Consider the following 27281-nt stretch of genomic DNA (forward strand, 5'->3'; position numbering starts at 1 on the left):
TGCAGAAACCTTTCCTCTTGATTTCCATAAGGAAAACAAATGAGTCGATTATTACACAGCCAAATCTTTGTCTTGATTAAAAAAAAAAAACAACCCAGTGATTGGGGCACCTGGGTGGCACACTTGGTTAAGGGTCCGCCTTTCAGTTTCGGCTCAGGTCATGATCTCAGGGTCCTGAGATTGAGCCTGCTTTGGGCTCTGCGCTCAGCAGGGAGTCTGCTTAAGAGTCTCTCCTTCTGCCCCTCCCCTGCTTGTGCTCTCTCTCTCTCTCTCTCTCTCTCTCTCTCCCACCCTCCCTCCCTAAAATAAACAAACAAATAAATCTTAAAAAAAAAGAAAAAACCTCAGTGATTGAAGGGGGGAAATCAGAGGACCACAAATCAGACCATGAAGATAGAACCCCTCCCCCACCCACTGCACCCCTCCCCGCACCTTGCAACCCAAAAAGTAGGCTCTGGGCTTGGGATGACTGATAGTCCTCTCTGAGAAAACCCAGCTTGGTGAACAAAGGATGACTACTCTTTACTGGGTGTGTTTTGCAGGTGGTTCTACTCCCACTCCCTCCCTTACCCCTGGTTCTGGTCCTCACCCAAGGGAAAGGACTCCATGATAAGGTAAGGAAGGCTCAAGATGCCAGGAGGTCTGTTCTGCACAGTAGTTACTGTTTTTTACATGTTGTTTGTTTCTTTTAATGTTAAAATGTTTGCCTTTTTAAAATGACTTCAAAGTGGCCACATAAGAATGGTTAAACCAAAAATACCATATGCCACTCAGCCCACAGTCTGGCTTCCCTGCAACCCTCCTCCTTCTAAAATGTGAATGGGTCATTCCCTCCTTGACAAGCTTCCCTGGCTCTCCACCACCACGGCAGAGCATAATCCAGTACTTTCGCAGGAAATGATGGAACAGCAACGTTTCTGCTGCAAGAAGATTCAATGTTGATCCAGAGAAAGTGCCCTGACGCTCCCAAAGGGGTCTGATACAACTCCTGTATCGTTCCATCCTACCACAGCACAGCTCCAAGGTGACCTCAAAGAGCACTCAAACGTCTGCTTTCAAGTACTTTAAGCCATGTCGCTCTGTCGGCAAGGTGGCCAAAAGAAAATGGCTGCACTGACAGGTCACACACACAGATTACATATTTATGTGAGAGAAAGAAATATTCGGATCTGCAAACAGGCAGGTAGTATTTATCACCAGATGTCGGCATCTGATAAAGGCATGGTCCTTAGAGACCAAACTTTGAGAAACTAAGAACAAAGTCCTGAAAGCCAGCCAACAACCTTCCCACATCAGCAGGGTAGGGGTGAGAGAGCCCGGATGAGAATCGACGATGTCTAAGGCACTCTGGATACAAACACTGGGTCCTTGAGACCTATGCATAGCGCCGGTGGATGTTTTTAGTACAGAATATAAGCTCAAGACAAGCTTCTATCTTCAACGCAAAATCTTGAACTTAAAAACTTCATGTGTCTCTCGACTGGTTCCTGCTTACCTCAAGAGGTAAAGATAAGGCAGGTCCTCACATAGAATCCAGTCTCTAGGAGCTTTGTTTCTCATGGGTGGGCTACACGTAAAAAGCAAGCAAGGCTCTTTCCAGGAGCGGGTCTAGCTCTCTCTCCTGGTTCATCTCCCTATCGGTTCCCCCCCCTGCTCCACTGCCCCCACCAAATACCCTCTTCCCTTGGAAGCCCTCCCTGGGTGATTCCCCTTGCTCCAGGAGCCCCCTGCCTGTATACCTATAAAATCCCCTTTATGTATCTATTATATCCCTAGCATATGGTGTTTTAATTTTTGGACTTTTTTTTTATTACAGTTTCTCTCCCTTGAGAGCAGGAATTATGACTCACCATCTCCATGCCTGACATATAGTATATGCTCAGAATAAATTTCTGTAATGTAATGAATCCTAACAGTCTTTTCTCCTGCTCATGCAAGAAATTGACAAAATTAATTTATGACGTTTTCAAAGTCTGTGTTTGCTTACCAACTATTTATTTAAAAAAAAAAAAAAAAAACTAATGGAGGCGAAACCCAAAGAAATGTTACTGAAGTATGCATATGTAAGTGCACATTCATATCTTTACAAGAAAGAGCTCCATGGATTTGAAATACTCAAAGAAGAAAGTTAAAGACGGATGGGATTCTACTTTACACTTGCTCGCTGAAATGCTTCATTTAGGTTATGTCTTGGCACTCAGCAATTCTCTCTAATGCTGGTCTGTAAACATTCTATTTGAAGACACAGGCAAATGATCACCTAAAATCTTCTGGCTTAGAAAGGCAAAGTGTGATTATATTTGTACTAGTAACACTCCAGATCCTTGCTAGTTCCTAAACTAAGAGGCAGAAGCCCATTAGTCATTTCCAGGACCAGCTGCTGAGAACAGCCTGCTCCTACCCTTCCCTTCCTAGAGACCCACCTTATATGACCTCTCTTCTCCAAAAGAGTTTTACAGGCACTTTTCTGGGTTCCCCTTGAGCAAATTATCCTGTTTATCCTTAATCTCCTTCCAGAGTTTGGTAGCCACTAGCTACGGAGTGCCTACAATTCGCCAGGAACTGGCCTGGCAGCAGAGGGTGTAAAAATGAAAATGAGACTGTCTCTGCTCTTCAGACTCTCAAGCTCAAGCCTCTCCCTCCACCATGGCCTTTTAAGAGTCGCACTCATCACAGACCCCTTCTGCCCCTGGAACAAAAAACCTCCGCCCTGGAAGAAGGCAGAGAGCTCATGTCCCGCCATTTATGTTCTTCAGGACAGATTTTCTGCACCAAGAAAATCACTGGGACTTGCAGAGGTGGGGCACTCAACATTTTTGTCAGATGAATAAACCCATAAATCTTCAAAAACTCCTCACACATTAAATATTCATAACTCAAACGGGTAAAAACACTGCCTAGAAAGCCCGTGGCAACGACCCTCTGCCCCTTTCCCTGGGTCTTTCTCGCCCCTGAGATCTAGCATGCTACTGAATCCACCCGATTTAGTGACAGGTCCTAGAATCACGCCCAGTTACCCTCACTGGAGCTTTCTATATGCCAATAGTAGGCTTAGTGGCAGAAAAGGAAATCTACAATGTCTGGAACAAAGGCGTGTTTCTCAGGAGGTTTCAGAACTGTGAACGTTTATTGGAGGAGGATTTCCCTGCAATCTATATAAAACAGTCATTCGAACAGGGAATCCTGATTCCCTAAAGATACTTTCTGGTTCCTAACCTTAGTGCTAATGTTTACAAAAAGAAAACACACACATGTGCATGCACATATATAACTGCTCTCCCCTAGTGTGTGTACGTCAAAACCTTGCTGACGGAGAAAATACCCAAGTCTGCAATCGGTCCCCAGGTGGGTGATGGGCCTGAAGACTGGGGCCATCCCCCTGCCCTACGCAATTGCCCAATTGCCTAATCACCATCACAAACTAGTGCCAGTCTACAGAATTTTCTATTTCTCTCGTCCTATGGCCCACATCTCTACAGAGAGGAGGGGGCCATCGATTCAAACAAGTCTCGGTTTGTTGCGTCAATTTTCATAAAATGATAACAGCCCCATCTATTACTCAATAGGTTTAAAATTAAGACTCTGGGAGCTCCTGGGTGGCTCAGTTGGTTAAGCATCTGCCTTCAGCCCGGGTCATGATCCCGGGGTCCCGAGATTGAGTCCGGGAATGGGCTCCTTGCGTAGCGGGGAGTCTGCTTCTCCCTCTGCCTGCCACTCCCCCTGCTTGTGTGCTCATTCTCTCTGACAAATAAATTTTTAAAAATCACATAAATCCTTAAAAAAAAATTAAGGCTCTGTCTTTTCTGGACAACAGAAAGTGAATACTCTGGGACTCTTCCAGAGAATACAACCTCGAAATGTCTGCAGAACACCTTTAATTCAAAGCCCAGTTATGAGGAAACAGAAACCAAATAACACTTTATATGACATAAAACTGTCACAGAAGTATCACCGGAAGGAGAAAGTGCAATCTCCCTGTTCCTTGCATTCCTGAATCAACTCAAACCACCAATAAGCCAGGCCCTTGTACTCGTGGTTCTTAACCTTAGATGCACGTTGGAGCACCTCAGGCACTGAAGCCTTGTTCCTTGGTGCCCCACAACTCCACAGATTCTGGTCAAATTCTGCAGTGGTCCTACTGAGCATCCTAGAATGACAACCACTGCCTTACGTGTCCTATGGACTTCCTCTTCCTCACCATGCTCTGGGTGCTATGTCCTCTTTAGTGGCTTAGCTTAGCTTCCAGTGAAGCACCATAAGAAGCAGCTATATAAAATTCACCACCCTATTTTCTGCAGGGAAATTTTGAGAGGTGTTGTTCAAGATGACATTCTTCATATCCTCAGTCCCAGAAGAGAAATTTATTTTAAATCTGACTGGTAAGGAGAACTTTACTTCTCTTGAGCAAGTCAAGTGCTTTGATCTTATGTGCAAAAATAATTTTGTAACTGATCATATTTTCCTTTTGGTTTTCACTACCAGGAAATGAAAATCCAAGTTCAATAACCATACAGGACATCATGATATTAACTTTTGCTTGGGTCTCATTTACTTTGTTTCCTTTACTCTACTTTAAAAAAGCTAGTCATTTTATAATATTGGCTATAAATCAGTAAGCTGTCTCCAGTCAATTTTCAGTGTGGGGAGGGGATATAATAACTAGCTCCCAGTCACATTCCTCACACATTTCTGAACTATAAAAAGCCAAATGATGCAATTAGTATAACTAAAATCCATGTAAAAGGTAACAGCTCTTCTTTGGGTTTTGTTTGTTTGGTGGGGGGAGATGATACATTGATGGATGGATAGATATGTAGTTAGGTAGACAGACAGGTAGATAAATCTGCTTCAAAATACATGCGCCCCCTTATAAGCACAGCTAAGAAAGGTAATTTCTCAGAAATTTTTCATTTATTCACTTAAAACTCTGACATTCAAAACTATTACAAGTCTTCAGTGTCAAGCAAAATAAATTATAGCAACACTCAGTCAACAGAAACTTCAAAGGGCTTTTGCCCTGCCACATGCTATGGAAACAGGAATTCTGAATGCATGACTGTTGACATGGATTTTGTGTCTATTGAAATTATTTGCACATTCCTAATTTTGTGCTTTATACCCAATTCCCTCACCCAACCACCTCAAACTTCCTCAATTTTTCTGCAAAAATCCAATATTCTTCTCCTTTCTCGCAAATTCCAAGAGGACTCTTGCCTTATATGCTTTTGTGGAGATACTAAAAAGGAAGCATATACTTATGAGAATGTATTGATCCATTCACTGAGATCTCCAATGTAAATAAACCAACTCTCAGCCACTGATAACTCAAAAACAGTTAAGACTTATTTCTTGAGAGTCCTCTCTAAAAAGAGAATTGGAAAATATTTGCCTTCTTTTTAATGCAAATAAGGCCTCTCAGTTACATCTCCAAGTAACTAGAAGAGTCTCTGTCACAAGTGACAGAGTTGACAATGAAGGGCAAAACCAAGCTTCAAATCTAGATTTGTTAGTAATCTTTGATTACTCGAATGTAGACCATGACCTCTTGCTAAGAAACTCCATAGAATGAAATGGCCCCACATACGCCCCATTAACTATTCTATACAACTGAAGCAAACGCTTCATTCACTAATGTTAAAAACAATTTCTAATGATCTGTTTTCCTAAAATATACCATGCATTTCTCAAAAAAGAGAATCATATACCCATAGAATTTTACATTTGAAAGGAACCCTAGAATTAAATATTTCCCATTCATAAATTCTTTGTTGACATCCACAACTCAAATACCACAAATAATTGTACTGACAGTGCAAGTTAATCTGTGAATATTTAGCTATAATATTCTCAGGATACACTCAAACCTCATACTTGAATAACTTTATTATTTTCCGTTGTCCATTATGAATATTTAAAGGAGTCGTTTCCTGTATTTTAAAATTATATTAGACCATCTGAAATTCCACCCTCCTCTCTTTTCCTTTGCTTGCAGCAGTCACTAAATATCAAGCTAAGACAAAGTCCTTAAAATTTGGCTTCATCTTTTGAGATGAATTCCTGGAACATGAGATATTTTTTAACATGTGATTAAGGTTTATTGGATCTAGTTAAATGATCCTACAGACCGTCTGCCATGGACCAGCCGCTGTTATGAGCACCAGGAATACACTGAACGTTCTACGGCGTGAGGTGCAGGGGGAGGGCAGGCGATAAAGAACATACGTCAAGTACAGTTTGCCGGAAGGTGGCGAGAAGAGAAATAAAGCAGGCAGGAGGAAGAGTGAGTGCCGGGACGGGGCAGGAAAGGGGGGCAGGCTGCGACCCTTAGAAAGGATACAATGAGAAGGTGACATCTGAGCAAAGACTTGAAGGAGGTGAGGAAGAAGGACATGTGGAGATGACAGATAGATAGAGGCACACAGAGAGGGTCGGCAGATGACTGATACACACGCACACACGCGCACACACGCGCAGGTTGAGGGGCTAGGACACTCCAAGCAGAGAGAACAGTTAAGTACAAAGCTCCCAACAACCAAGTGTGCATCTGGCTTAACAGTTCAACAGAATCCTCTTCTAATTATCCAGGCTACTTCAGTACTCTCTTTAATGCCTTCAAAGAGCTGACTGGCAATGATTTTTAACCATACCTTTGGGTACACTGACCTACAAATATTAATAGTGACAATGAGCGGGACACTTCATTTGGCACTCTTGTACCATTCAAAGACAATAGAAGATTTAGTCTATTCCCAGAAGGAGACACTGTATTGTAGGTAAAACACAATATGTACACATAAGATAACCCGCTTTTTAATAAAGGCGTAGAGATAGATAAACGGGAGGCTGCTTTTTATATTTAATAAAACTATTTACAAAAACAGGGATATGTTTCCAGATTAAGAGAATTCAAGAAAAGTATATAAAGGATATACTTCAAATATTTTTGCAAGGGGCACCTGGGTGGCTTCGGTCATTAAGCGTCTGCCTTCAGCTCACGTCATGGTCCCAGGGTCCTGGGATCGAGCCCTGCATCGGGCTCCCTGCTCCACGGGAAGCCTGCTTCTCCCTCTCCCACTCCCCCTGCTTGTGTTCCCTCTCTCACTGTCTTTCTCTGTCAAATAAATAAAATCTTTAAAAATATATATATATATATATTTGCAAGTACTTGATCAGGACCAATATTAACAAGAGAATGACTGTTATAAACTTGAAAGTAAAATTCAGAAGCAACATATTATCTACATTATCTAAGATGAAAATACAGAGTGACATTATATTAGGGGTGAAAAGGTGGGTTTTGGTTTTCCCACCATGAAAATTAAGATTATTGCCTTAAAGTTAAAATTTGTTGTTCAGAAAGAGTATCAAAATTCTTCTCTAATCATTTCTAAAATTTTAATACTTCTTCACCTTCCATCTTTGACTGCATCCGTATTTGGAAAAAGAAATTAACTACAGTTGTCCTTAAGCACTGCTTAAACTCCCCAATGTGGGGGAAATTCAGTTTTATTTATTCACCACCCATCTGGGAAGAGTTGAATCCAAAAACATTAACTTTGCACTGGCTTAAATTTCAAAGCTGGTTAGAACTATTCTGCCACAATTCCCAGTAGATGAATACGTAAATTAATATAGACGAGGTCAGCATCAAATTTTCTAAAACTCCCAGTAAACATTGGTTCCAAGAAAATCAATAATATGGGAGTTGCACCAAAGAGAGATATATTGCCACAAACTATCAAAGCATTTAAACACATCTTCAAATATTCACATATTAACTACTGTAAACAAGAACAATGAAATGTGACACGACTAAAAACCTTTGTTCATAATAAACCAATAAGCGACTAGCCTCTAGGCCAAACAGCAATGTGAAGAAAAAAAGAAAAAAAGAAACAACAGAAACATGAAAAATGAGTAAACAGTTGTACTTTTTTTTAAAAAAAGATTTTATTTATTTATTTGAGAGAGAGAGAGAGCATGCATGAGTGGGGAGGAGGGGCAAAGGGAGAGGGAGAAGCAGACACAGGCCTCCATTCCAGGACCCAAAGATCATGACCTGAGCTGAAAGGCCGATGCTTAACCGACTGAGCCACCCAGGCACCCCAGACAGTTTTACTTTTATAACTTGAAGTGCATTCACCCCACAATGAGTGTAGAGATAACTCAAAAAGTAAATAAAAATTAAAGATTAAAAAAAGAAAAAATCTTTAATAAAATTAAAATGCATTCAAATAGGATTAAAGTGGAAATATGAAAATGGACTGTGATTACAGTCATGACGAGGAAAAAATATTTGAAAGTACTTTAAGAGGACCTGTTTTCTTCTGAAATTATATTACTGACCTCGTGTTTAAATTCATGCAGAGGTGTACTCTACACAGTACGGACGATCCCAGCAAACGGGAAGCCCTGCCACATATTTACTAAATCCCAGCACTTATTCTCCTCCTCAGGCACACAGGGGAAGCATGTATTTCCCAGCTGCCTCTGCAGTTAGGTTGAGCTCACGTGACCACACACCGACCAGAGAATAAGGCCTGACCATGCTCTCTCTTCACCTACCACAGCAAACCCTAAAAGCCACGTGTTGCAACTACTGCAATTACGAGATAGAAGCGGCTTGGGTATGTGTCACCACTTGGAGGACAGCCCCTGAGGAAATCCATCTGATCCTCATTAGACAGTACCATCGGTGAGAAACAAACCTTCAGGTGTCATATCTTGAGATGTAAAAGTTTGTTACCCAAGCATAACCTACCTTAGTCAGCCTATAATTCTGATTTTCACTTGGACAGCCAGAAATGTTGTTAGCAACCAGCACAAAATTGCTGAAGGTTAAAAATAAGTATTTCCTGAGTACCTAACTTGTACTGAACACCAGGCCTCCAAAGTGAGGTCTGGGACCAGGGCATGCTCAAGATGAACCACTGGAGTATGGATATAAAATGTCAGAACTTCTATTTTTATGTCTTTATTCATCTTTGTCCCCCCATACTTGTGCACGTTTTATAAGGTACATAGTACAGTGGTATTACATGAAGTTAACTATATATAACCACACATACTGGAGGGATTTTAAGACCACCGATCTTAAGGGAACAAAAAGAGTACAATGTATACTCTCTGTTCAAAAGATGCTTCCTCTTGCATAAATCCAATCCATAAGTAGGAAACAATTAATGAAATATATAAGATAGCACACAATACCATGCCATATAATTGTGACATAATGCATGCTATGGAAAAGATGTGTTAGGGTCCTGAAGAGACCTTTTAGGAAGAAGCTTCAAAATGCAGATGTACCCCTCCTACACCTTGAAAGATGAGAAGCACGTGAAGATGTGGGGAAGTGTGGAGCGAGGGTAACAAAATGCAAGGCCAGGGTGAATGGAGAGAAGGAGAAATGAAAGAAAGTGGAGCAGGCAAGAAGGGGCCAAGTGAAAGAGAGCTCACAACCGACTGGTCACCAGCTACAACGCAACTCCAATTCCACTTCTCCATTTCCACAGCCAAAATGTTCACACAGGACTGATTTTAACTGAAAAAGTCCTATTCGAGATCCATGCCAGACATACGCAAACCCCGAAGAAAAGTTAAGTCCCTACATAAAAAAATGACAGGGATTTTCAAGTTTTCAGATTCCTTTATGCCCCCTTAACTGTGCCTACAAGGCAAAGAATGACATTCACAATCACAGACACAATACCACGATAGTGAAAATTATGTCACATTATGAAAAGGAAGCAAATATGCAAAGCATTACGTAGCATTTTCTATTTGTTTTAGGAACAATGCCCAACAAACACCGGTACACGTCTCCATACTTCCTCCTTCCTTATAGCCCCCTTCCAGGTAATGAGTAATCAGCTGGCAATGACTCACCCACATCACGTAGTCTTAAATAGCCACACGTGTTCATTGTGCAAGTTAGGTCTTAACTTGATACTTCAGGAATACCTTTTTTTTTAAGATTTTATTTATTTATTTGACAGAGAGACAGCGAGAGAGGGAACACAGCAGCGGGAGTGGGAGAGGGAGAAGCAGGCTTCCCGCCAAGCAGGAAGCCCAATGCGGGTTTGATCCCAGGGTTCTGGGATCATGACCTGAGCCGAAGGCAGACGCTTAGCAACTGAGCCACCCACCAGGCGCCCCAGGAACATCTTTAATACATTTCTGTGACTCTGAGGGGGTTCTGCCATTTTCAACGTCCTTCCTGGTTTTTATCCGTAATAATGGCCAAGGTAATTATAAATATAGACAGAAGTGGCAGCAACACCCTAGGATGGAACGCGAGGGAGGGTACATGAGTATGAGAATGTCTTTTGAAAGCAATCAAAGCAGTAGTTTAAAAAACGAGCAATACCTAAAGAAACATCCAAGAGCCCTTAGAGATGTGTACTTCATGAAAATAGAATATGAAAGAGGGAATGGACCCCTCTGATGGCGATCTAAGGTCTTAAGTAGGCAACCTAAAGTATATGCCTGCATGCATTTCCCAAAGGAAACCAGCCAAATCCTCCCTCCCTCCAGGTGCTTTCTCATTTTTTGCTGTTGAGGTGGACTGAAGGAAAAAGATTAATAGAAAACGTATACATTCTAATTTATTCCTCTATCGCTAATTTTTTTTAAATTAGGCTAAGCCATCTATAAGGCTTAGGATGTTCTTAATGTAACTGAGGGTATAATTTTCAGACCTCAAGCTGAACACCCATGCATCCAGACACAGAACACTATCCTAAGGGAAGGGCTTCATATCCAAAGGAGTGTGCATCCTTTGCAGAAGTCAATAATGGCCCCAAATCAGTATATTGATTTTGATCATATTACATGTTCCTCATCCTGAATAACCTGATTCATCACCAATAGCAACTAGAGGTTCTGTCATAAAACATAATGAATTAACATCTGTTTTCACTTATAAGTCATTTCAACATTCAGTCATTCACCACTCATTCATTAAAACATTGCATTTATACACATACATATTTAGGCATATTTAACAAGTCTGAAAATTTTTTCCAGTTGGTGACTGAAAATGCAAGATGACAAAATTGTCATCATTGTCACAAAAAGCTTGTGGGTGCCTGGGTGGCTCAGATGGTTAAGCGTCTGCCTTTGGCTCAGGTCAGGATCCCAGGGTCCTGGGATCGAGTCCCACATCGGGCTCCCAGCTCAGCAGGGAGCCTGCTTCTCCCTCTCCCTCTGCCTGCTGCTCCCCCTGCTGTGCTCTCTCTCTGTGTGTCAAATAAATAAATAAAATGTTTAAAAAAAAAAAAGCTTGAAATTTTAAGGGCCACCCTCACCTCAAACTCTCCTCCTATTACTTTGGAGTAACCTTCATAATCCTTCAATCCTCCCAAGAATTCAAGTAGACTGGTATCGGAATGTTTTATTTAGAAAATGAAAAAAAGTTCTACATGTAGCTATCACCTCAACTCAAATGCCTTTTCCCCCTTCCTCAGATTCCCGGTTCCCTGTGCCAAACTGGCCTCTGGCTTTATCTTCTCCATAGCTAGTTACTACACCCTAACAGCTACCTATTTCTACAAGTCCTCCCAAAAGACTCAACACAGGTGGAGCCTTCAGAATCCCTGAACACCACCAATTTTTCTGTACTTCCACTTACTCTCTCTCATTGCAAGTATGCTATTATATTAAAATGACCCATTTATCTAGCCATTCCCTCCTCCCTCCAACTAGCCTGGAAAATTCTTGAAGACAAAGGCCATGCGGTGTCTTTTACACACAGCTTCTGCGCACAAGTAGTAGGCCCCCAAATTCATTCATCCATCCACTCACCCAACAAATATTTATGGAGTGGCTGCTCTTTGCCAGGCATTATTCCAACTGCTGTGGATACATGGATATGCAAAATAAACAAAGCCCCTGCTCTCATGGAGATGGCATTCCAGGACAGGAGACAAATAATAAAGACATCAATGAATGAACACCTAGAGAAATGTCAGATAACGATTAACAAGGAAGAGTAAAATAGTCTAAAGGGGATGATGCGTGATTGGGGCAGGGTCTGCTATTTTAGGCAGTGTCAACAATTAAGACATTTCCCGGGGTGCCTGGGTGGCTCAGTCCGTTAAACATCAGCCTTTGGCTCAGGTCATGATCCCAGGGTCCTGGGATCGAGCCCCACGTCGGGCTCCCTGCTCAGCAGAGAGCCTGCTTCCTCTCTGCCTTCGCCCCTCCCCCTGCTTGTGCACACTCTCCCTCTCTCTCTCTCTCTCTCTCTCAAATAAATAAATAAAATCTTTTTTTTTTTTTTTTTAAAGACACTCCTAACTGGATTGGGAGAACAAATCAGCCCCTAGATGCGAGAGGAGTAATGCAGCATCTGGCATGCTAGAGGAGCAGCTGGGGGACCAGTGTGAGAGCAGCAAGAAGGTGGGAGGTCATATATGCAGTCAGCTGGTCAGTGCCTACATCAAGAGGAGCCCTGCAGGACACATGTGAGCCACTACAGGTTTCTGAGCAGCAAAGAAAAACAATATGATGGGCATCCTCAAGAAAAATCACTTTAGCCAGTAGCTGTAACATTCGTGGAGGAAAGATGGCTGGGGGTGAGCTGTGGGAGGAGGAGACAACAGTAGAAGTGAGGTAAGGGGAACTGTTAGGAGGCTCCTCCAATAAACTAAGCAACACAGGATGGTGGCAATGGAGGTGGTAAGACTGGGTTTATCAAGGGAAAGTCAACATGACCTGATGATCGGTTGAATGTGGGGTGGAAGAGAAAAGAAAGGGTGTGACATGAGCAGCCAAAGATGGTGCTGCCACAGGCTGGGATGGGAACGAGGAGAGGGAGCAGGGCAGTCTGAAGTCTGGTTTGACACATACAACTGAACTTCCAGATGCCCCTTGGACAGCCAAGGAGATACAGAAGAGGTGAATGTAGCTAACAGCTGGGAGCCCAGGGAAGAAGTCCTGCTAGAGACCTAATTCTGGATGCAGCAGCACCTTGAGGGTATTTAAAGCCTACGTGGGCTCCTGGAACTAATGCCCACAAAGGCAAAAGTAAAGGCCCCGAACCAGGCCCTCGGATGCACCAACATTCAGAGGTAGGAGAAGAGGCGCATCCAGCGGAGGCCAGAGATGGAGCAGCCTGTGGGCTGGGAGAAAACAGGAAGGTGTGGAGCCCAGAAGGTCAAATTCTAAGAAAGGGTTTCACGAAGGAACTGGTGATACTGTCAAATATTACTGATAATTAAAGGAAGAAAAGGGCTCAAAACCGACAGTTGCATGTGACAACATGGAGGTCACAGGTGATCTTGTCATTGAGTGAGAAGATAAAAGTCCAACACAAGAAGGGTATGCAACTTTTTCAGAGTTTTGTAATTGAGGGAAACAAATGGTGTGATAGCTAGGAGACATGGAATCACAGGGAATAATAATAATACAGCACGAACGTGGGTGGGAATGGATGCGGGAGAAGGAAGAGTTGAGAATACAGTGGAGAAGGGGGATAATGGCAGAGTGAGAGCCTTCAGGACTACAGGAAGGGCTGGATGGGACCCAGGGCCCATGTGGAGGGGGTGCCTACAAGGGGAGCTGACAGTCGGGTCTGGATGACACTCAGTGTTTATTGAATTGAACTGGTGAACTACCCTTAAGACAGTTCTGGGAAAAAGGAGGCCCACTAATTCCGGTTTCCAGGGCACCATACAGAAACTCCAGCATTAACTTGGTTTCAGGGAGCTAACACTCAAGAATGAAGTAGGCACATGTCCACATCTGTGGTATAAGAAATGTAGTGGGTCTTTGTGTCTGATTCCTAACACAGAGCTCCTGAAACCCTTGGAATTTCCTGAGTAATAGGAATGTTTTGTTTTGTTTTTTTTTGTTATCCATAACAAGTGCCTTTCACACACACCTGAGTTTTTGTTAATAAGGTGACTCAGGGTGGGACCCCTGCATAGCTTCAGGATGAGGGCTGGTCACCAGAAAGACCAAAGGCATGATTAAAGGGTGGGAACTTTCAGTCCCATCTCCCCACCTCCAAGAAGGGAAGGAGGAGCTTCAGAGTGGATTATAAAAACTTTTGAACAAGGAATTTGGGGAGCTGATGGCGAAAGCAGCAGTGGGCTGGTGAGCTGGCATGCCCAGAGAGGGCATGGAAAATGTGCACCCCCCCGCCCCGACTTTGCCCTATGCATTGCTTCCATTTGGTTGTTCCTGAGTCGTAGCCTTTATAATAAATCAACAGATGGAAATAAAGCGTTTTCTGAGTTCTAGGAGTCATGCTAGCACATTACTGAACCTGAGCAAGATCGTGGAAACACCCAAATTTGTAATCAGCTGGGTAGAAGTGTGGGAAACCTGGGTACTCTGCTCCCAGCAGGCATCCAAAGCAGGGCTGTCTTGTGGGACCAAGCCCTTGACCTGGGAAATCTACACTAACTCTGGGTAGTGTCAGAACTGAAGAGAATCGTTAGACACCCAGTTGGTGTCAGGGAATTAGCTGGTGTTAGAAAAAAACAAACATTTGGTGTCAGAAGACATACAATATCTGCTCTTGGGCCACGGAGGTTGAAAACAAACGAGATCAGGGACATGGAAAATGATGGCAGGAGTGCATGTCTCAATGTTGACAATTTAAGCAGTCAGGTTGGAGGAATAAAAAAACAAGACTACAAAAGAAAAAAAAAAAAAACCTGTACTCTCTTAGTACGTAGGGGCGCCTGGGAGGATCAGTGGGTTGAGCATCTGACTCTTGATTCAGCTCAGGTCATGATCTCAGGGTCATGGGATGGAACCCTGCACGGGCCCTGCGCTCAGTGGGGAGTCTGCTTGAGATTCTCTCTCTCCCTCTGCCCCTCCCCTGCCCCCGTGCATGCACGTGCGTGCTCTCTCTCTCTAATAAATAAATAAATCTTAAAAATAAATAGGTAAATAAATAAATAAATGTATACACATCTACCCAAGGACCCTGAATGAAGAAAACACGGGGGTGGGGAGTTAGCACACAGCAAAGCTGGTCTGTCTGCTTCCCAAATCTTAATCACCTGATGAGGAAGTTCAGATCACAAAGCAACACAGAGCCAGCAAGTTAAGAGGCCTGGACAGCTGGACACGAACAAATAATTACCTTAAAAATAAAACAGCTACCTGGTGAGTGCATACATCAATGAGGAATTCAAATTTTACCTAAAACCTTTCAGAAGCACTATTATAAAAACAGTAAATGCTACGTGACTGAGCATGAGCAGGAAGAATCCAATATGGGGAATGTGCGGCTCGATACACATCCTCTTCCCGAAGTCCACACAGGCCACTCTGCCCCCACACTGGGAATTAGGGGACACGAGAGTGGCAGAGAGGAAGCCCAGCCACTCCCCGGAGCATCTGTCACAATCTACAACATCCTTTATTTTATTTACTTCTCTTGCTTACTGTCTCTCTCCCTTCTAGAACAGAAGCCCAAAAGGACTGAGATTTTGCACAGCACCTGAAGAACTAGTACTTGGCACACGGCAGGCGCTCAAGTAGCAAATACCGAATGACGGAATCAACACTGCTTCCTTGAACGGGAAAATTATGTCCTGGGCCTAGAATCCTATTCCTTATCTATATGGCAAATTCATCACACAAGACTCCCACTGTCCCGTCTTCTAGCTCCTCAGGCAGGACCGCACACCTTTTCCCGACATGCCCAAGCATCTTACCCACTGGGGGCCCAAACTCAGACACCTCTGGGAATGCAAGGGGCACTATCAATAATTACGGGGATTCAACAGGAATGCCAGGCTGTCTGGGGCAAATTATAACATGTGCTCTTTCTATATCTCCCATATTTTTTTTAAGAAGTTATTTATTTATTTTTTTTAAGAGAGAGCAGGGGAGAGGGAAAGGATTTTTTTTTTAAGATTTTATTTAGATTAAGATTTATTTGAGAGAGGGGCGCCTGGGTGGCTCTGCCTTTGGCTCAGGTCATGATCCCAGGGTCCTGGGATCGAGCCCATCACTCTCCCTGCTTGTGCTCCTGCTCTTGCTATTTCTCTCTCTGTCAAATAAATAAATAAAATCTTTAAAAAAAAAAAAAGATTTATTTGAGAGAGAGGGTGAGTGTGAGCGAGAGCACAAGCTTGGGGGAGAGGCAGAGGGAGAGGAAAAAGCAGACTCCCCGCTGAGCAGGGAGCCCAACACAGGACTCAATCCCAGGACCCTGAGATCAATGACCTGAATCAAAATCAAGAGTCAGGTGCTCAACCAGCTGAGCCACCCAGGTGCCACACTGTACCTCCCATCTTTTTCATGGTAATTCTCTCCCTTCTGTAGTTATTTATTGGTCTCTCTCCCATAGCAGGCTATGAATCCTTAAGGACAAATTTGCATTGTATCCACAGCACCTCACACGTATTGTGGATGCTTAATAAAGCTGACTGAATGAATGAACAATCACTTCCATGTAGGGATCTGGGATCCCGGAGACAGGCTGGAGCTGGGAAGGAAGCACATCTTGTACAATGCAGGCAGCAGCAAGTCCCCTCCTGAGCCTGGGACACCAGGGCCTATTCCCCTTTATATGGATTTCTGTCCTAGGACAGTCCCAGGACACACTCTTGCTTCTCCAGTCTCCTGAGTCTGGGACCCTACATGATTTACCGAACTGTTTCCATTATCTCTGGCTTTCTCTGGCTTTGTTAACTGCCCCAGACTGGATCAGGACTAGTATTTGCTGATCCCTCTTTAGACAAACTCCCACACAGCTCCCTTTGCCCTAGATACCCTGACCTACCGTCAAACAAGTCCCAGCAACAGACCTTGGCCATCCTTCTTATTTCAACAACAAAGGGGGTGCCTCTCTGACCCTAAACACTAGATAGGGCTCCCCACATGGGCTCCAACTATAGTTCTCTTGCTGGGGATGAAGTGTTAGGTTAATCATTTTCTGGGCTAAGGCCTCAGTGCCACTCCTTTGGATGAAATGGATCTCTTCTAGAACGTTGTAGACTTTCTCAGGGCCTGTCAAAGATCTGTAACATTCTGGCAGGAATCTATTTAGAGAACCAAAGTTTTCCCTTTAAGATGGTATCACTGAAGTAACTATGTATGCTGGTATGAATGTGCACTTGGCACTGCAAACAGACTTTTCAAAATAAATTTCCAAGTCTGAGATGTGCATTTTGTGAGACATGAAATAAATTTTCATTAGAGGGGCTCCTGGGTGGCTCAGTTGGTTAAGCAACTGCCTTTGGTTCAGGTCATGATCCCAGGATCCTGGGATCAAGTCCCACATCGGGCTCCCCCGCTCTACAAGGAGCCTGCTTCTCCCTCTCCCTCGCTACCCCCGCCCCCGCTCGCGCGCTCTCTCTCTCTCTCTGTCAAATAAATAAAATCTTTGAAAAATTAAAAAAAAAAAAAGGTTCGTAATCTGAAAGAGAAATTAGCTGAGGTATCTTTCTGCCAAGAGTATACACCCAGTAAAATGATAAAATGAGAATAAAAGCTTGAGAGTTAAAAGGCAGTAAGTTCGGTGCAAGGAGCTTTGTAAAAGCTGAATATGTGCCAGGCCCCCAAATGTTTCTTCTCACAGCGTGGCCTTGGGAAGCCTTCAATTTAATGGCCGTCCTTCACCACCACATTGCCGCTGTCCAACTACAATCAAACTCTGCTCCTCCCCCTCTAGCAGTCCCTCTAAATCAACAAGTATTCTAGTCCGTGGTTGTCCAGAACCAAACAAATATCTGCCAAGACTGAAAGCAAACACAGGACTGCCTTCTGCTTATTTTGACTCATGAGAGTCATGCAGAAAGATGAAAGGCAATTTCAACTATTTTCAAGACAGTGTCATTCCAATAGGAAATGTTAGCTTAAGGAGTCTACACCGGAACTCACAACAGAGTGTGGACACTGTCGCGCAAGTCACTGTACGGGTCAGAGGCCTACAAAGACGCAGAACCTTGCAGACCACAACCTATCAGCTCCTGACTCAAACCACACGAGAGGACAGGGATCGTAACTGATGGTTGGAACAATCTTGGTTTCTATAAACTTAAATTAGGAGAAGAAAGTGTTTCCATCAAGAAGACAGGAATTTTATCTGCTTTGTTCACAACCGCATCCCGGTGCCTAACAGACAGCCTGGAACATGGGTGAGCGCTCAATACATATTTGCTCGGTTAATGAGTAACTTTTCTAAAGCAGGAAGTAGAAAGAACGCTAGGTGGGAAAGCACAAAATCTGATTCTGCAAGTGAGTTCTGGAGAGGTACAGAATCAGTTAGAGGCTCAGTTATTCCAAAAACTGAAATGAGAGCAAAACTACAAAAGTCTCAGCAACATAACATCACATCAAATAACTTTCTCTCTCTCTTTCTCCTTAAGAAAGCACTTTCACACTCTTATACAAACAACCTCTATGAGAATGCAGGGTCTAACTGTCATAAGAGTTCTCAATTCTGGAATTCACAGAATTCCAACTCTCCTGTAGAGAAAAATACTGATGTTATAAAAGGGAGAACATCCGGATCTTCTGTCCTGGACTTTTATCCTAAGCTCTGGACACCCACAGCACTAGTACATTTTGAGATATAGTTAGAAATATTCTTTATAACATTTATCTGGTTTGCCTTCGAGTAAAAATGATAACGCGAGTAACAAAGACGTAAAACACACAAGCCTTCCAGCAATGTCACGCTACGGACAATGGCATGTGGTCCTACAAAATCAATCTGGCCCAGAATTATGGACCAAAAGTTCCCTAGTGACAGAGGGCTCATGTCTGGAACACTGGCATAAGCACTGTCCAAATCCTCCCATTAATTACTTTCTCATTTTTTAGATGAGAATAGCAAAATTTTTTGAAGACTTAAGCCATTTTCCTCAGTTTTTAATACTTGTTGCAGGGTTGGGTGCCTGGGTGGCTCAGTCGTTAAGTGTCTGCCTTCGGCTCAGGTCATGATCCCAGAGTCCTGGGATCGAGTCCCACATCGGGCTCCCTGCTCCGCGGGAAGCCTGCTTCTCCCTCTCCCACTCCCCCTGCTTGTGTTCCTACTCTTGCTGTGTCTCTCTCTGTCAAATAAATAAAATCTTTAAAAAAAAAATACTTGTTGCAGGGTTTTTCATTTACTAAGAGGGAAAGACTGCTTGCTTCAAATGGTGCTCGTAATGCCTAATGTAATATGCTACCACATTATATCCTAAGCTAAAGACACATTTCAGCTTCCTCTTGGGCTGTGACCACCCAGAGGGGATGCTGGTAGGGGTTACAACACACTCTTCCTTCTATGTTGCCATGTTCCCTTGGCTAGACACTTCATCAGACGGTAAAAGTGCTCTAGATCATGAATAAATGGAACCTGAACACTCAGGATTGAAGAGCACCATAAAAATAGTATTAAATATTGGCTTACATTTTTTATAAGAATGAGAAGAAATTCTCATTATACTCCACAAAATTCTGAATAAACACTGCAAATACCCTACTAAGAATGGTTTGATTTCATTAAACTACCAGAGATCAGATAACACACAGGTAAAATGAAATGAAAAATGATTTAAAACCTCTTTTGGTCTATAGTCACTGAGCTCTTAAGAGAAAAGCCATGAAAGAGCCACAGACATATGCAGGGAAAGGATCCTGACCTCTAGAAGCTTCCATCTCATTAAAGAGGATGACACAGAAACACAAGGAGGGGTTCCGGTAACTCAGAGGGAGAAGTCACTTGTGCATTGAGCTTTCAGACAGCCCCGAGAAGACTGGCCAGGTTTTAACAGTAGAGACGGGGTATGCAGTAGGAGTGGCAAGAAGAAGACCTAAAAAGCTGGGACTCAAAAGGAAGTTCCATGAAGGAGCTTGGTGTGTGGGCCTGGAAAGGTGTGCCGAGGCTGGACTGCAAAGAGCTTGAACACCAAGCGATGAAACTTGGGAGTTCACTCAAACAGTAATAGGGCTCGGAGCCCATGAAAGGTGCGACGAAACTTGGGAGTTCACTCAAACAGTAATAGGGAGCCCATGAAAGGTGCGACGAAACTTGGGAGTTCACTCAAACAGTAATAGGGAGCCCATGAAAGGTTTCTGGGAAGGGAAGTAGCATGCTCTGATTTTAGGAAGATCCACAGGATAATAATAAACTGTATCTAGTGCTGCAAGGTCAAAAAGCAATCACCCAACAAAAGGCCAGTGGATTTGGTAAATACTGTATCAGGTGGATTGTCATGGTGCTATTCTAACTGAGTGGAGGGAAACTAAGTAGTTTAATTATTTTCCTCATCTCTTCCCTATCATTCTTTCCTGTCTATGCGGTTGGGTGATCTGAGGTACTTCTCCATGAATACAGTTCTTGAGTTATCTGAAGGTACTAAGTCCTCACTGGGATATGTAAAAAAAAAAAATTCCTAATGTGTAAAGAACCTTAGAATCACACTGGAGAGGCACTCTTTACACAATGAGAAAGGCAAACGGTGTCACCTAAGCTGCCCCGTGGAGCCCTCCTTTTTCTGGACATGACCCCCAGTGATACCATGCTCAAGGTGTGGCTCCAAACACAGAGGGGGGAGGAGTTCAGAGAAGGGAGCAGGAGAAGAGGTATGCCAGCAGAAAATACCTTTGAAAGGGAATATAGGTACGAAACCACTGTTTATTTTCATTTTACTCATTTACACACGGCCGCTATCTCAAAGTCACATACCTACATGAAATTTAAATATTTTTTAATCATCTGAAATTTAAAGAAAGATAATTTCTGGACACCTTCAAAAATACATGAGCTAGAAGAGAAGTACCTGGATATTTTTGAAGACTAACAGTCAATACCAGGTCAAATTAAGTTCCAAATGTCATCTGGGGTAAATTAATTGGCAAAATTTTCAAAGTATACGTGGTCTGAGCAGCTGTTTAAGCTTTTTATTCAAACTGGGATCAAGTTCTTAAAAGAGTTACCGTTAGAATTCATCAAAAGCCTAAGGTCATCTATCTTATTATACTGCAAAATTCCTATTTGCGAATGTCGGACTAGGTTTTAGTAGGAAACCTAGCTAGCACGAACCCCATTTCAGACACTACCAAAAGTTGGACATTCACAAAGAATGATGCAGGGAAAATGCTTTAAAGGAAGTGGAGGGGCGCCTAGGTGGTGCAGTCGGTTAAGCATCCGACTCTTGGTTTCGGCTCAGGCGGGGATCTCAGGGTCAATGAGATTGAGCGTCGGGCTCCATGGTCAGCATGGAGTCTGCTTGAGATTCTCTCTCCATCTCCTTCTAACTCTCCCGCTCGAGCTTTCTCTCTCTCTCTCTCTCAAATAAGTAATCTTTAAAAAAAATAAAAAAATAAAGGAAGTGGAAAATGTCCCACCATGGAGGAGAAACTGGGAAGAAAGGGCATGTTAGGATGCTCAAAATGTGTTCCCTACTTCTCATTATTACAATAATTACATTTATCACTATTAATAGCAGCTGCTCTCCTTTACTACAGGGCTGTGGCCCATTCCATACCAAGCACTTGACATATACCAGATAATCATATTATCTAAATATCTACTAGATAGTTACCCCTCACAAAAATCCTAGGAGTTAATAATTACTTTCCCACTGAACAGAGCAAATTGCTTAATTTCTGAGTTGAAGTTTTCTTCAAGTAATTTGCTCAAGATCACGTAGCTTGCGAGTCGAAGAGCTGGGACTTGAGCCCAAGTCCTGTTCAATATATTCCCAGCCCTTAAATTACTTTGAGGCGTTAATATTGTTATGGTGAGCTGGCATGTCAGGTGAGGCTGACATGAATCAAAAAATCCCATAAAGCAATATTAACCCGGAACTGCGACAAGGGCAATGGATCTGACCTTGGCCGGGAGAGGGCGAGGGACTGTTCTTCCCTGCGGAGGTCTAACGCAATCTGAGAACTAGCGGAAGAAGAACAGGAGTTGACTGGGGAAAAGAAGGGAAAAGCATTCCAGGCAGAAGGTACAGAATGTGCAAATATGACCCGGAGGAAAGGAGTGTGGTGAGGACCTAAAGAACAAAGCAAGATGGGAAGGCGGGTGTGACACAAATCTGGCAAATTCAGATTAGATAAACTTGGACTTTGCACCATCACCCCATGCACAGTGTTTCATAAATCATGGTAAAAAGTTTTGTTGCCTAACTCAATCTAATAAACATTTACTGAGTAAAAAAAAAAATTGCACACTGGTATTTATCTTATAGCTCATCGTGGCTATTTTCCTTGGGAAGTAAGGGGGGTAAAGGAGGGTAACGGTGCCACAGTGACTCTTAGAAATCTTTCAGGGGCGGGGATAAAAATGGATACTACAGAGCATGAACTTCTGTGTTCTAGAATAGACATCTGTTATATATCTAAACATCCCCAAACTGGAGATTAAAGCTGCAAATGGAAGAATGACATGCAGTCTCTGGAGATAAAGTGAGGCACAGCTAAGGTTACCTTGGAGGGCCTGGGGTGCTGATGGAGGTGCACAGCAAGAGGCCCTACCAAGAAAATGGCAAAGCCCATTTCTAGCTGAGAGGCACTATTTTCACAGCCCAGCTCCCCCATGAGCTGCGTGGCTCTGGGAAAATTTCCGCATTTGTAATAATACCTACACCTCACAGAATTATTCTGAGAATAAAATGAGTTATCATACATGTAAATACTCAATAAATAACAAACCATTATTATATTATGAAGACTACTTGCATAAAGATCATGATTTGCTATAAGCAGTTAAGGAAAGGAAAATATCGGTAAACATACATCTAAGACAACATGCACATACATAAGAATCACCTGGAAAGCTTGTGAAAAATGTAGATTCCTGGCTTGCTAGAGGTAAGGCCTAGGAAACTAGATATTTCATAAGCTCCTGGGGGATTCTAACACCCCTGATCTAAGCATCTTACTTTGGGAAGCATGGTTTCAAGGCCTAGAATTATTTAAAACAAATAGTCATCAAATAAAGTATTTCTGGTTCCATACAAATTGCCAACAGACACATGAAGGAGTGCTCAACATCGCTCGGCATCAGGGAAATCCAAATCAAAACCTCAATGAGATACCACCTCACACAGTCAGAATGGCTAAAATTAACAAGTCAGGAAATGACAGATGTTGGCAAGGATGCAGAGAAAGGGGAACCCTCCTACACTGTTGGTGGGAATGCAATCTGGTGCAGCCACTCTGGAAAACAGTATGGAGGTTCCTCAAAAAGTTGAAAATAGAGCTACCATACGACCCAGCAATTGCACTACTGGGCATTTACCCCAAAGATACAAATGTAGTGATCCGAAGGGGTAAGTGCACCCCAATGTTTATAGCAGCAATGTCCACAACAGCCAAACTATGGAAAGAGCCACGATGTCCATCGACAGATGAATGGATAAAGAAGATGTGGGGTATAGATACAATGGAATATTATGCAGCCATCAAAAGGAATGAAATCTTGCCATTTGCAATGACATGGATGGAACTGGAGGGTATTATGCAGCATTTAAAAAATGAAATCTTGCCATTTGCAACGACGTGGATGGAACTGGAGGGTGTCATGCTGAGTGAAATAAGTCAATCAGAGAAAGACAAGTATCATATGACTTCACTGATATGAGGAATTCTTAATCTCAGGAAACAAACTGAAGGTTGCTGGAATGGTGAGGGGTGGGAGGGATGGGGTGACTGGGTGATGGACATTGGGGAGGGTATGTGCTATGGTGAGCGCTGTGAATTGTGTAAGACTGATGAATCACAGACCTGTACCTCTGAAACAAATAATACATTGTATGTTAAAAAAAAGAAGAAGAGAGTAAGAAGGGAAAAATGAAGGGGGGGAATTGGAGGGGGAGATGAACCATGAGAGACTATGGACTCTGAGAAACAAACTGAGGGTTCTAGAGGGGAGGGGGTAGGGGGATGGGTTAGCCTGGTGATGGGTATTAAAGAGGGCACGTTCTGCGTGGAGCACTGGGTGTTATACGCAAACAATGAATCATGGAACACTACATCAAAAACTAATGATGTAATGTATGGGGATTAACATAACATAATAAAATTTTAAAAAATGCAAAAAAATAAATAAATTATTGCATTACAGGGACTTAACTACAGGGATAACTTTATAAAACAAATTTCAAGATTTTATTTTTCTCCAGGCAAAACGAAACAAGATGACTTGCAAAATCTACTTGCAAAATCTACTCGTAGACAAAAACAGAATAATCAGAATCCACTTGATTGGCAAAATATACAGTATTTAGCTTTTAACAACCCTTTTCAGGAATTAACTTAAGTTTTTAGTTCCAAACAGTCCAAAAATGTCAGTATGTGCTACACTATCAAGAGAAACATCTAAGACTGGGAGATATATATATATATATATATATATTCTTTAATTATTAGATTTTATTTTCTATCAAAAGTAACAGAGCCCATAGCTCATCTTCAATCAGAGAGAGAAAATTATTTTCTGCTAGACCACAACTAAAAGTCTACAGGCTCTTTCACTTTAGTTCAGAGTTCTTCAACCTTGGTGCTACGTAATTATTGTAGCTTGTTATTTATAGAAATTCTTTACACTAACAAGTGACCTTCAGAAAAAAAATCAAACAAGTGACTAGTTTTGGGGAAGGTGAAATCATTGGCCTCATATATACATCTGGTGAACAATGTCAGTGTCTATGAAGATTTATAAACTGAAGGTATTATTTATTCCTTTCGCTGAAAAACCATTACACAACCCAACACTTGGGATCTTTCTTGACCCAACCCACGAAAATACTGCTTTAGCTCTTTAAAAGAATAAACAATGTACATTCTTGTTTTATTTGCAAAAATAATTAGCAGCAGCTGCTACTTATACACAATTTGCAATAGAACATATTTTACATCCTGAACCCAAATATTTCAGAACTTGAAAAGCCTGACGCCAAATGAAGTATTCTGCCTTTTTGGAAATTTAAAATAAGGCATAACAATTGACTTTCACATTCCTTCCTCTAATTTTAAAAAGTGACGACAACATTTTCCTGAGACTCGAGGGAAACAGCTGGACGCATCTGTCAACTACACATCCCTGCAGTGAAAGAGAAACTTAGCGCTTCAATCCCGTACTTACATGTGAGGGCTCAGTTCATAAAAATTTCTATTCCTGTAATCTTCTACTTTCTCTGGTGAATAAATGGGTAAGGACCGGTATGGGTTAACGGATATAACCACACTTCCAATGTACGTCTGGCAAAAGAAAGAACAAAAAATATCCTCATTATTACACAGGACATGTTTTAACATCTTAAATCACAGTGTCTCATGGTTTCATCCTTTTAAAAACAAAACTAGTTCTACTGCGTGACCATTCATACTTTTCAAGAACACTTAATATCTCCAAAGACACATGGTCAATAATGTTTATTCATTTTGCTGATAAATGGAAGGCACAGATTTATACATTGAAAATACCTTTCAAAATAAATCTCTAGATTAATTTAAGGTCCTGGGTAAGAGTTCACAGTCCTGTCACACTTGCCAAAAGTTTCGTCACCAACCACAGCTAATTTTGAGCAACAGCTATGCTTTCTCTTATTCCGGTTAGAACTGGTGTCTCCTTCTCTCATCTTTATCCTGCCATTTCCAGTCCACTGTAACCCAGGATTTCCCTCTGCCTGAACCACATCCATACCTATCAACTAGGGCCTTTACTTTGGGACTGGCCTTACCCCAGCCCATCAATCTCTCCAACGGGCTCTGGCAGCAGACAGCTCCATATAAGAGCCACGGTTATCCCTTGGGCATTCAAACAACATAATCTCATATTCTATCTAACATACTGTAACATCAAAATTTAAATGTACTTTCTAAAGGAGAGTACATTTAACGTCAAATTTAAATTCAATGTGGAATGTAAATGTACTTCTAGAGGGATCGATACCGTATTTTAGCAGACATGAACCCTCTCACACTACAGACTGGAACGCTATTAATCTTCCTTTTCATTTTGATCTGGATTTCCGGCAGCAACAGTAGTCTGGTTCAGTTCATTCCATACAAAGACTAGCACCGGGCCATGAGTGAAAGCCACGTAACTGAAACTCATTTTAGTGGCTTCATTTTTCCTTTCAGTTTCAACATCATGGTGGGGGGGGGCAGCATGAGACATGAACAAAAATAGGTAAGTGATAAAAATTTTTTTAAGAGGTGAAAGAAAAAAAGAAGGGAAAAAAGTCAACTCTTAACTTTCCCACCTTTCCAGTGTCATGCAACAAATGGTGGCATTTTTTAGAGCAACAAATTTTTCCCGTATTGCCACCACTGGATTCAAGATTGTCAGATCTTTCTAGAAAACTGAACGGAATAGAAAACAGAACAGTATGAACGTTCTGATTTTTTTTTTTAACATAGGTCACAATTATTTTAATTACAAAAGACTTACCCTGATGCCGGAAAACTGAACAGGTCATTTCTACACATACTTTTTCATCCTCTCAAGCACAGACAAGACCCCTGTTGTGAATGAAAACTCTGTTCCCACGCAGTTTTCTACATTTATTTCTGACATTCATTTCTGACATTCTATCACTAGGACCAATTAATCTGGCCTGACAAGAAATGATTCCAAGTTTCCTAACTTTCCGCATTTTCAAAAAGGCTTCTTCCCACTCCAACCTACCTTGGGCAAGGAGGTGGGAGATGCTGGAGACTGAGTAACAGTCTCAATGGCTTCTAGCGAATATACTAGAATTAGCTACAGTGGTAGATATGAAAATGTAATGGCTGGTTATTCTTTTAATATCTGCTGATTAAAAGACCGGCCTTCTTCAGCAGAAAAGCACATGACTCTCCTTTTTTAGGTAATTTCTAGAACCACAATAATTGAGACAGATATTTGCTGTTGGCAGAGAAACCAATGGTCAAGTTGCTCTTTAAAACCAAACTTCACAGCAGCTAAATTCTTGATAAAAATCTGCCTCTGTAGCATTCTGACATACTGAACAACTCTGCCACCTCAAACCCAAAATCAAAAGCCATATGACTGAGTTATAAGTTTCTCTTTGTTACTTCTGACTTTTATACACACTGAATTATGTGTGCTTCCCCCCCCACCCCAGCTCTTCCCCTATCACCTCGAAACAGTCTGGCCCATTAATGATGCCCCGTAAATATTTGTTAACTCAATGACTGATTTGTACAGGGCCAGCTCGTCACTAAGAAAGTGACTCTCATATAATTATTCTTGTTAAAATGAAATAGCAAGTACACTGCATACAGTGCCTAAAATTTTATGAAACCTATATGCCACGTGTTGCCACCGAACAAACCTTTAAACTATATCCTTTCCCCTTAGGTTCCTA

General features: G+C 42.1%; 1 protein-coding gene across 4 annotated transcripts in view; it reads right to left on the reverse strand.

Annotated features, from left to right (window-relative positions):
• MYO1B (myosin IB) overlaps positions 1-27281 on the reverse strand; it is a 145085-nt gene that overhangs the window by 100862 nt on the left and 16942 nt on the right. For all 4 annotated transcript variants that reach the window (XM_088022080.1, XM_088022078.1, XM_088022079.1 and 1 more), the window contains exon 2: positions 25052-25167. In XM_088022080.1, the coding sequence (XP_087878206.1) occupies positions 25052-25167 (116 nt within the window). The remainder of the gene's footprint in view (positions 1-25051; positions 25168-27281) is intronic.

The sequence above is a fragment of the Eumetopias jubatus genome, unplaced genomic scaffold (genome assembly GCF_037043125.1).
Source record: "Eumetopias jubatus isolate StellerSeaLion01/CBP00866 unplaced genomic scaffold, mEumJub1_p1.0 scaffold_3, whole genome shotgun sequence".
In the NCBI taxonomy this organism is placed as follows: Eukaryota; Metazoa; Chordata; class Mammalia; order Carnivora; family Otariidae; genus Eumetopias; species Eumetopias jubatus.